This window comes from Nothobranchius furzeri, chromosome 12 (assembly GCF_043380555.1).
Source record: "Nothobranchius furzeri strain GRZ-AD chromosome 12, NfurGRZ-RIMD1, whole genome shotgun sequence".
Taxonomy (NCBI): Eukaryota; Metazoa; Chordata; class Actinopteri; order Cyprinodontiformes; family Nothobranchiidae; genus Nothobranchius; species Nothobranchius furzeri.
In genome coordinates, this window is record NC_091752.1 from 52,557,977 (window position 1) to 52,569,010 (window position 11,034).

Below are 11,034 nucleotides of genomic sequence, written 5' to 3' on the forward strand. Positions count from 1 at the left end.
CTCATTCAGACACACCCACACAATCCACACACACACACACACACACACACACACACACACACACACACACACACACACACACACACAATGTCTCTCTCTCTCTCTCACTCTCTCTCTCTCTCTCTCTCTCTCTCTCTCTCTCTCTCTCTCTCTCTCTCTCTCTCTCTCTCTCTCTCTCTCTCTCTCTCTCTCTCCCTCTCTATAAATAAACTTTGTGACCGGATGTTCAGTGCCTTTTGCCTCGTGCATCTTGCCACAGTTATAACTGTTTGACTTGTTGTTCATTGTATCCTTTTTCTCTCTGACTACAGGGAAATGGGTTATTGATAAACATATCGATAAAATCCATGACATTAAGATTTTAGCAGAATGAAGTCACACAAGCTTCTGGTGCAATGCTTTCACTAATGCTGCCGTTAGAGCACTGTGTCCAGACGGCTGCATCATCGGCTCCTCCGATAGATGTTGGTTTTCTCAGCAGCTTTCATTCACCATATCAGAGGAACCTCCGGTTCAATCCGGTTAGAAGCAGTAATGTATCAGTAATTGGTTCTTTCCTCAGCTGATGAAACTCATGATATTTTCATCACAACATAGAAAACCTTTTATATAAAATGGCACAAGGGGCGTTGAATTTACTAAACTGGTTTAAAACGGGCTTTTGTCTGATTTTTTAAAGAGAAAGAGTTGATTTTAATAGATTGGTTTGTGAAAGCCTGTGGTTAAAAGAGAGCATCTTTAACTTTAAATGAATGTTTTGTTTCTCTTTCCTCTTAAATCCTCCCGATACTTGATCCTACTGTAGGTTACACACTGCTACAGTCAGTGGACATTAGGCAGCTGGCTCTGCTAAATATTTATCTGTCTCCTTGGCAACAAATACATTTCTATTTTTGTCCGACTGTGCAGCATTCCCTCTGAAACTCAGCTCCAATTCTACAAAGATTCAGTTTCAGACAGAAACAAAAAACTCGTCCATCATATCACCCTCTCCTCTCTGAGGTCTGAAATCATCTGTTAACCATCAATCTCCATGAAATCTCTAACTTCACTTCAAATTATTAGTTTGGTTTTCTGTCCTTTTCTATTGGCTGTGTGGAATGTCACTCATGTTTAAGGCCCCGCCCACTTGGTTCTGTTTATAGACATCTGCCTGAATGCAGACACAGAGGCGAGGCCTTGCTGAACCCACACTCAGACTCAGCTCTGCTTGACCGTCTTCATCTGCAACGATGGCTGTAAGTATCCTTAACTGAGCAACAACGCTCTTTTGTTGCATCTTTTTCTTTTCAGAGTGAAGATAGATTCTGAAACCCTGTTTAAATGTGGTTCTGGCTCTTTTTTTCTGTACACCCATGTGATAAAATCTGCTGATCGATGGGTTTAATACAAGAGATTATTGGCTTGAACTTTCATTTTGTAATTTGTAAAAATCTGCTGCTGTGGATACTTTTAATTTGCCATTTATGGTCAAAATATTCCTGACCGTCTGACGGGTCTCAGACGGGTCACATTTATCTGAAACAGAAGATGTGGTTTTGGATTTCCTTCCAGCTGAAAAAAACGAGCAGAAATCATCATGACCTGCTTGGATTCATAAACTTTTGCAGATTACAATGAAGGACTGTGTTAATTGTCCTCTGGGGTAATCACATTTAGAAAAGGCTGCACAGTCATATTAGAAGATAATAAACTCTACAACATGTCTTAGTTTTTGTTTATCTCCTAAACCCTTAGGTTAAGCACTTATAGTTACAGATGATGTCAGAGATGTTACAGGATTCGATTCATTATTGCAGTTATTTAACTTTAGCAGGACTGTGAGCTTAGTGTTAATTGTCATTGTGCTCATGAGAGGTTTAATGTAAGAGTAAATGACAGTAAGTGAATGGGAGAGTGTGAGTGTCACCTCTGACCTCAGCCCCGCCCCATCCAGATCAGCCCTGCTGACATCCGTCACAGATGGACTCCAACATTAACAGATCTTCCATATTAGCACATTATTTCATTCATCTCTGGATCGATTGTAACAAAACTCTCGACAATAATTATTGTAAATACATTAATAAATCACTAGATTTGATACATCCTAAGTTCTAATAAATGTGCAGTAGGTAGAAGTCACTCATCACACACATGCTCACTGCTAATGTGTTGTGCAAGATTTTGCAATACTGCATTAACCAACATTTCTTCATCATTTCTCAACATGAGATGAATATAGTTTGAAACTTTTTCATGAGAAGTGACAAGAATTTGGCATTCCTCCAAGGAATATAAAACTTGTAATTTTATTTATTAACCTTTTTTTTGGTAAAGTTGTTTACTTTAGTTGTACTGCATGATTTAAGGATCTAAAACAACAACAACTTCTTAAAAGGCAACATTTGATTTTTGTTTGGTAGAACAGCAGCTGCTGCTGGTAGCCTTGGCAGCAATATTCAATTAAATTAAAAAACACTTTATTAATCCCAGGGGGAAATTGATTGCTGTAGTAGCTCAGAATAATAATAATAATCAAGTCATCAAAGAGATATTGTAAATTACAATGGCTGTTGGCAGGAAGGATCTCCAGTAGCGGTCAGTGTTGCAGCGAAACTGAAGAAGCCTCTGACTGAAGACACTCTTCCGTTGTCAGACAGTCTTGTGAAGAGAATGTTCAGGGTTGTCCACAATTTTCTTGATTCTCTGGAGAATCCTTCTTTGCATTATCTCCTCCAGTGGTTCCACAGTCGTCCCCAGAACAGAACCAGCCTTTTTTATTAGGCTGTTGAGCCTTTTCAGGTCCCTGCTTCCGATGCTACTAGCCCAACAGACGATGGCTGAAGAGATTACACTCTCAATAACAGACTTGTAGAAGATCTGCAGCATCTTGCTACAGACATTGAAGGACCTAAGCGTCCTCAAGAAGTGCAGTCTGCTGTGTCCCTTCTTGTAAACGGCTTCGCTGTTCTTTCTCCAGTCCAGTCTGTTGTCCAGGCGAACTCCAAGGTATTTGTATTCCTCAACCACCTCAACTTCTTCTCCCATGATGGAAACAGTGTTTGACTCCACCATGTTTCTTCTGAAGTCTAAAATCATCTCCTTTGTTTTGTTCACGTTCAAGTTCAGATGATTGTTTCCACACCATGCCACAAAACGCTCCACCAGCTTTCTGTACTCAGCTTCCTGTCCATCTCTGACACACCCGACAACTGCAGTCATCTGAGTAATTCTATAGATGACAGGTCTCTGATTTGTACTGGAAGTCTGAGGTGTACAGGGTGAAAAGGAATGGTGAGAGCACAGTTCCCTGTGGTGCTCCAATGTTACTGATCACCTGGTTTGATGTGCAGTTCTTCAGCCTCACAAAGTGTGGTCTGTTTGTCAGGTAGTCTTTAATCCAGGCGATAGTTGAGGCCCCCACCTGTGTCTTCTGGAGTTTCTGGCAAAGCACATCAGGCTAGACTGTGTTAAATGCACTGGAGAAATCAAAGAACATGACCCTGACAGTGCTGCCTGCTTTGTCCAGATGACAGTGGGTTGGTTGAAGCAGCTGGAGGATGGCATCTTCAACTCCAACTCAATGGTGATAAGCAAACTGCAGCGGGTCCTGATATGTCCTAGTTTGCTTATTCAGGTGGACCAACAGGAGTCTCTCCAGGACCCTCACGAGGTGGGTTGTCAGGGCAACCGGTCTGTACTTGTCATTGACTGATGGGCGAGTTTTATTTGGAACTGGAACAAGGCAGGATGTCTTCCACAGGACTGGAACCTTCTCCTGGGCCAGGCTGAGGTTGAAGAGGTGCTGAAGAATCCCACAGAGCTGCTCTGCACAGGCCTTCAGTACTCTGGGGCTGACACCATCTGGACCTGTAGCCTTGTTCCTGTTTAGTCTCTCCAGCTGCCTCTTCACCTGACTTCTAGAGACAGATAGGTGGGAGGAGGAGGTAAATAGGGCAGCAGCATCTCCTGACTTGGTTGAAGACAAATTTATAGAACCAGAAGAGTCCATGATTGCGTTAGAGGACAAAAGAGCTGGCGTGTGACAGGAAAATGTTGAATCAAAGGAGGATGGGATGTCTGACTGGCTGGAGACAGGCGAGGAGGATGCTGGATTTGTTCCTGAACTGAACCTATTGAAGAACTTTTTCAGTTCATTGGCTGTGTCCAGGCTGACACAGCCTGACATCTGTGCAATCCTTCCTCTTCTTGAAGCCTGTGATCTTCTTCATCCCTGACCAGACATCTCTGATATTGTTCCTCTGTCGTTTGTTTTCCAGCTTCTTCCTGTATGCCTTCTTGCTGTCTCTGATCTTGATCTTCAGTTGCTTCTGTATACTCCTCAATAATTCCCTGTCTCCCTCATTGAAGGCTCTTTTTTCTCATTTAGCAGATTCTTCAGTTCACTGGTGATCCAGGGTTTGTTATTAGCGAAGAATCTCACTGTTCTGGTGGGTATGATGTTGTCCACACAGAAGTTTATATAGTCAGTGACACATCCAGTCATGGCATTGATGTCCTCTTCATATCCTTGGCAGAGAGTTATCAAATCTGTGGTCTCAAAACAACCCTGCAGGGCTTCTGCAGCATCCTGTGGCCATTTTCTCACAGATCTTCTTGTCAAAGTTTGTCTCTGAACAAGTGGTTTGTATTCTGAGCCGAGAAAACCAAGACTGTGATCTGATTGTCCCAGAGGAGGTCATGTTTTGGACATGTATGCATTCTTAACATTTGCATAACACAAATCCAATGTCTTGTTTTCTCTGGTGGAGCAGCTGACAAACTGTTGAAATGTTGGAAGTATAGCAGAGAGCGAGGCATGATTAAAATCACCAGATATAGCCACAAATGCATTGGGGTGCTGGGTTTGTAGCTTAGCGGCAATGGAACTGATGGCATCACATGCATTTTCAGCAATGGCTGAGGGTGGAATACAAATGGTTGCCAAGACAACACTGGTGAACTCTCTTGGCAAATAATATGGGCGACAACTTACTGTCAAGAGTTCAATATCTGGGCTGCAGAGACGACATTTCATTGAAACATGACCTGGATGGCACCATCTGTTGTAGACAAGCACTGCCACTCCACCTCCTTTTCTTTTCCCGCTCCTCTTCAGATCTGTGTCTGCTCGTACAGTCAGTAATCCTGGCAGAGAGACGCTGGAATCGGGGATATGGTCCTGCAGCCACGTCTCAGTGAAACACATAACACTGCACTGCCGAAACTCTGGCTGAGTCCTTGAAAGGGCTCCTCCATCTTGTTGGCCAGTGATCTCACATTGCCCATTATGATTGATGGAAGAAATGGTTTGAATTTCCTCTTTCTCTGTCTCCATTTTGCTCCTGCTCTGCACCCACGCTTCTTGTGTTTTAGCTCATTTGGAATTTGTGGCTTCAGTTGAGGTATTATTTCAGCCTTTCCAATGCTAATCAGCTGCTCCCGATTGTAAACCAGCTTGTTGCCATGGTTACACATCATAACAAATGCTCAAAAAGTGAAAAAGTAAAAAAAGCATTAAAAATCCTCCAAGCTTCACAGCACCAGAAACAGAAAAGTAAAATGTCCAAAAAATACAATTTTTCTTGAGAAACGAGAAGAAAAAATGTCCAAGAAAAGGCAAAGCTTACATATAGTCAAGAGAGCTACTCCAACATGCAGCCACCCAGAGCAGCGCAGTTCCGGAATATGGAGTTTTCCCCATTTCAGGAATGAGGGTAACACTTTACAATAAGGATCCCTTTATTAACATTACTTAGTGCATTATTACGCATTAATAAACAATTAAATAAAGTGTTAACAACTGCTTTTATGCATTATATAACATTACTAAACATATTATTTAATGCATTATTAAGCAGTTAACTAATGTTTATTACTGAACCTAAGGGTCCAAAATTCATTCAGTAATGATTAATTATGGTTAAGTGATGCTTAAGTAATGCTTAGACATCTATTAAGCATTTAAAAAGTGTTTATAAATAGATAAATGTTTACACTTTACAAAAAGGGCCAAAAATTAATTTATCAATGATTAATTATGGTGAAGTAATGCTTAGGAGTCTATTAAGCATTTAGAAAGTGTTTCCAAAGGGGATCAACATTTTTACTTTACCTAAGGTCAGGTAAGGGCATCCTGATGACAAACTCAGTACAGCATTAGTAAGACATTAATTAATTGTTTATTAATGCTCATCCAAGTAACATCCAAAGTACAGGGATAAGTGGATGAATTAGTTAGCTGTTACCTATTGCTTATTCTCTGCAAATACACAACCATAATAAATGATTAATTTAAAATTATTAAGGGTTAATTAACACAATAACTAACATGGTAATTAACACGTGATGCAAAGTAATTAAATAAAGCAAGTGTTATTTAAAGCTTACCTTTGCACTGACTAAGGTTCAGTAATATATATTAGTTAACTGCTTAATAATGCATTAAACATAATGTTTAGTAATGCTATATAATGCATAAAGCAGTTGTTAACACTTTCTTTAATGGTTTATCAATGCTTAATAATGCACTAAATAATATGTTTAGTAATGCTAATGCATAAAAGCAGTTAACGCTTTCTTTAATGGTTTATTAATGCTTAATAATGCACTAAGAAATGTTAATAAAGGGACCCTTATTGTTAAGTGTTACCAATGTACACACACACACACACACACACACACACACACACACACACACACACACACACACACACATAGTGTTTTTATGGCTGCATACATTGGAAGCCGCCACATGCACCCGCCCAGCCAGGAACCAATCACCCAGGCCCAACCCAAACCCCCATCCGGGGCTGATTGCCCCCAGGCCCAGTCGCCATGCCTTCACCCAGATCCACCCAGGAGCAATAAGGCTATCAGTTAGTGACTTGTGGCCACTGTCAAAGAGCCTCAAGGCCCCACACATGGCTGTCAGAGATACCCCTAAGGTCACTAAAGCAGCCCCAGCCACCGCTTCCTGCATGAACATAGTGACATTCATAAGGAAGTGACATTTTATGCTAACTTTGCTGTTTTGTGAAATACTTAACATCTCATCCGTCGGCTTCCAACCTCTTGCCCAAGCTCAGGTTGCCAGGGCAACAGCCCCAACAGAGAGGCCCAAACTGCCCTTTCCCCAGTAACCTCCACCAGCTCCACCAGTGGCATTCACCGGCCAATGTGGAGATATGATCCACCTAACAGCTCTGCCACCTTCGTTCTACTACCAGATGTGTTACGGTGAATGGTCACATATTTATTTTAGGCATAATGCACAACTGTGCATTCGTTATGATTAAAACTGTTTTATTGCACTGTTAAAATAACCATGCAATAATCTACATTCCTTCAGTTTAGCAATCTTAACCAGAGAACATCTGGATTTCTCGAACTTGAGTTTCTCTCCTCGGCTCACGAGAATAATCTCTTCTACACCAGATACACCAAATTAAATAACACAAGCTGTGAGTTTTTCCATCCTAAAGTTGATGAATGGAGGAAAATGTTACTCAGATGAACAAAAATCCCTCGTCACCTTACAGCATTTCAAAGTCTTTCCATTTGGGTGAAAATCAACCTTTTCTTGGCAATGGCACAATTAAAGTGAGCTGGAAAAGCAGCTCAGTGGTAAAATAAGTGGAAACACATGTTGCGGATGGAAGAAAAGTTGGCCAAAGTTGTCATTAGGGTTCATTTCTGCCTGAATTGCTCTGTGTGAGCCTCAGCATGATGGCCTTCCTTCTCTTTTTACACACAGGGTATGATCATAAAGAACTTGTCCTTCAAGGTTGGACAAACCTTAACTGTAGTTGGAGTGGCTAAACCAGATGCTACAAAGTAAGTACCAACACGACACACATCTACATAATTGAACCTTTTTACTGTTAAATTAAAATGTAAATGGGGTTTTACTCCTGATTTCTACAGTCTTACAACTGGGATGGAACAAATGCTGCTTCTCAAAGGCACGATTTTTGCTCATTGTCACATTGCACAGTAGAATTTTTAGTTCTATTCATTTCTGTTTTGGTTCCATTTTCTTTTGTCAATTTTTAAGGTAATTTTGCTCAATATGTAGTTAAATTTACAAACTAATCAAAATAATGAGTGAAACTTGAAAGTCCAATATAAAAATATATCTTTAAAGCTTCCTTCCGGAGTATTTCTCTTATCCGATGTCACCAACTAGTGGCTGACAAGCGTATCACACAAAAACGCTGTTCCTCTGTTTTCTTAAGAAGGGGACTTCACGTTTCTGTTTCTAAATGCGCTTCTGTAGCCGACAAACAGCTAAAACACATTGTTTTACGAGTATTATTCTCGTGTCATGCTGTGTTTTCATATATTTATATTTTAGAGCCTTTCTTGTCCGTGAAAAGTTCATCAACTCTGCATTAGCCGAGGTATTCCTTAAATTTGAAGCGTCTAAGCGGTAGACTAATGCTATTGGTTCGTTTTGGTCAGCGCTCAGTTCCTATTGCATGGAGCTCTGCCAGGCAGGGGACGTGCTTAGCAAAAAGAAAAAAGAAAAAAGACGTATTGCTTACATCATATCACAGTACATGATAAGATAATCACGGATTTCTGACAAATCATACATAATTTCTGAAAGAGGAAAGTTCCGGAAAGCAGCTTTAACTGTGTTGAAACCAATTTAAGAACTCATAAAAGGGTCATGTTATGCAAAACTCGCCCTTTGCGTCCTTTTGTGTGTGTTTATGTTTATGTTTATTTATTTGGCAGACACTTTTATACGAAGCGACACACAATGTTTAACCTATAGGGCATGCTGTGATCTGTGGGGGAAACCGGAGAACCCGGAGTAAACCCACGCATGTAACTCCACCCAGAATGGCCACAGCCGAGTATTGAACCTGCAACCTTCTTGCTTCGAGGCAACAGTAAAAAAAATAATAAAAACTGCGCTACCATGCGACCTGTCATGTGGGTCCTACTGACTAAAAAAACTCCAAATCTGAAAAATAAATCTGTTAGTGTTTTATTTTAGGATTTTTTTGTGCCTAAAACTAGCAGTTTAAAAAAACCCACATTTGTGATGTCACAAAAAGGGAATCTAGAATAGAAGCGCCTCTCACGTGCAAAAGAGAGCTGATGCTGGAGGAGCAGTGGCTCAACTTCGAGACCCTCCCAGATATCAGAGCTTCTCAGGTAATAGCAGCCTGAGCGGGGGAGGAGTGGGCGTGGCCAGCTTGTCTTATTTAAGTGACAGAACCCTAAAATGACTTATTCTGGAAGGTGCTGAAACTGTTGAGAACAAAACCGCATAGATTGTTTTAAATAGGAGGGATTTAGTGCAGAGAACTTCATAAAATTGTTTTGTATCAACCACAAAATTACTTTAAATATCATAGTTTGTCTCCTACAAGTCAATTTGGCTGATTTGGAGCACAGAAATATTCACATAAAACATAATAAACCCATTTATTCTCTTGTTCATAACAGTTTTGACTTGAACATCGGCCCTAATGAGGAAGACATCACCCTGCATATCAACCCCCGGTTTAACGCCCATGGAGATGAGAATGTGATTGTCTGCAACTCGTTTGAAGGAGGAAACTGGTGTGAGGAGGTTCGTCAGGGAGGCTTTCCTTTCCAACAGGGAGAGGAATTCAAGGCGAGTTTCTGTCTATGAGCATCTTCACAATTACCATGTGGTGATTCACGTTAACATTTACAACAAACGCAAACATGTTTTGTCTTCTTTCCAATTGTCTTCTGCACAGATCGTGATTGAATTCACCCCCGCTGAGTTTGTTGTGACTTTATCGGATGGCTCTACGATCAATTTTCCCAACCGCATGGGTGCAGAGAAATACTCCGTCATTAAGTTCAACGGTGAGGCTCGTGTCACAAGCTTCGAGGTCAAGTAAACCTCCATCTTCCAGTGTCTGTGGTTGAGCTTCAAGCTACCGTAATGACAAAGGCTTCGGTTGTCACAAAATAAAGAGCTTGCTTTTAGTGACCAGAGTTTTTGTAACTGAGCCCAGATGCAACTATTGAGAATAAACTTTAGCAAATAATCTACGGCACTTTCTGGGTGACTCATCAGCAGCGCTAAAAGCAAAGCCATTAGCTAAAGATGAGTGTTTTTGCAGTTTTTGGAGTTTCAAATGGCCCACCTGGATTCTGTTTTCTTTGACATTCCGTTAAAATGAGATGTACCTGTAACACCTTTAGAATCTATTTTATGTGAAATGCTTTAAAAATGCCAATAAAATCACAGTTAATGAATAGCAAATCTCTGTCCTGACCTTTATGAGAAGAACATCAGTTGGATTTCAACGTTTTGTGTTGCTCTGAATTCATTTATATTTTACATTTAGCCCCACTATCAAACTCCTCATGTCAAAGTTTAATTATTACTATAATTATTATTCTATTTAAGTTTTGCAAGTTGTTCATGTCCAGTGAATAAACAACCTGTAGTGACATATCTTTTCCAGTAGATGTCAGTGTTGTATTATTCCAAACTGGACTTGATGTTCGTTTAAAAGGCGTCCACTAAACGTATGGGGCAGAGTTTCTAGCAAACTCGGTGAGATTTTACTATTAAAGCTATTTTATTTAGTCAATCTTTTGTTTTATTTTAAGCAATTTTAGTGTGCAAAAAGAATGGGCTTTCTCCAAGTTTGCAGACCAATCATTACCTGCATCCAGAACCACATCATATTTGGATGTGTGTGTTCTCAACATACGTGTCTTTTCTTCTCACACTCTTTCCAAAGGTTTCGGCTTGATTCCTTCAATAAAGACTCAATGAAAATGTGTTGGTTTGATGCAAGCTGATAAAACTTTGCAACATAGACACAGGCGATGCACGGCAGTTTGATTTTTGGACTTTTCTGCAGATTTTGTGTTTTATTTCAGTGTTGAAGAGTCCATCCATTTATCTGTGTTACGCTGTTGTTTCTATTCAGGGTCACAGGGAGCTGGTGACCAAATAAGCTCACAACTAGGCCAGTTATGACCTAATAACTAATGACTCTGGCCTGCTTGTATTTGATCTATGGAGTAGTACAGGAATAATATGCT

At 40.4% G+C, this 11,034-nt stretch overlaps 1 protein-coding gene across 2 annotated transcripts; it reads left to right on the forward strand.

Annotated features, from left to right (window-relative positions):
* The first annotated feature begins 1,110 nt into the window (after positions 1–1,110).
* Positions 1,111–10,240, forward strand: lgals2a (lectin, galactoside-binding, soluble, 2a). Of its 2 annotated transcripts, none has more exons than XM_070542689.1 (4): positions 1,111–1,238; positions 7,739–7,818; positions 9,445–9,616; positions 9,726–10,240. In XM_070542689.1, the coding sequence occupies exons 1-4, from the start codon at positions 1,233–1,235 to the stop codon at positions 9,870–9,872; spliced, it is 405 nt and encodes a 134-aa protein (XP_070398790.1). In that variant the 5' UTR covers positions 1,111–1,232; the 3' UTR covers positions 9,873–10,240. The 2 variants fall into 2 exon arrangements, with proteins under 2 accessions (XP_070398790.1, XP_070398789.1); XM_070542688.1 differs by lacking the exon at positions 1,111–1,238 and adding an exon at positions 3,497–3,655.
* The last annotated feature ends 794 nt before the right edge of the window (positions 10,241–11,034 follow it).

Excerpts from the sequence above, each read along its gene's own strand:
- lgals2a (XM_070542688.1), top strand. The coding sequence starts at position 3,512 with ATGACAGTGGGTTGGTTGAAGCAGCTGGAGGATGGCATCTTCAACTCC. Across the intron at positions 3,656-7,738 it reads CTCTCCAGGACCCTCACGAG|GGTATGATCATAAAGAACTT; the intron begins GTGGGTTGTCAG and ends TTTTACACACAG. Across the intron at positions 9,617-9,725 it reads AACAGGGAGAGGAATTCAAG|ATCGTGATTGAATTCACCCC; the intron begins GCGAGTTTCTGT and ends TCTTCTGCACAG.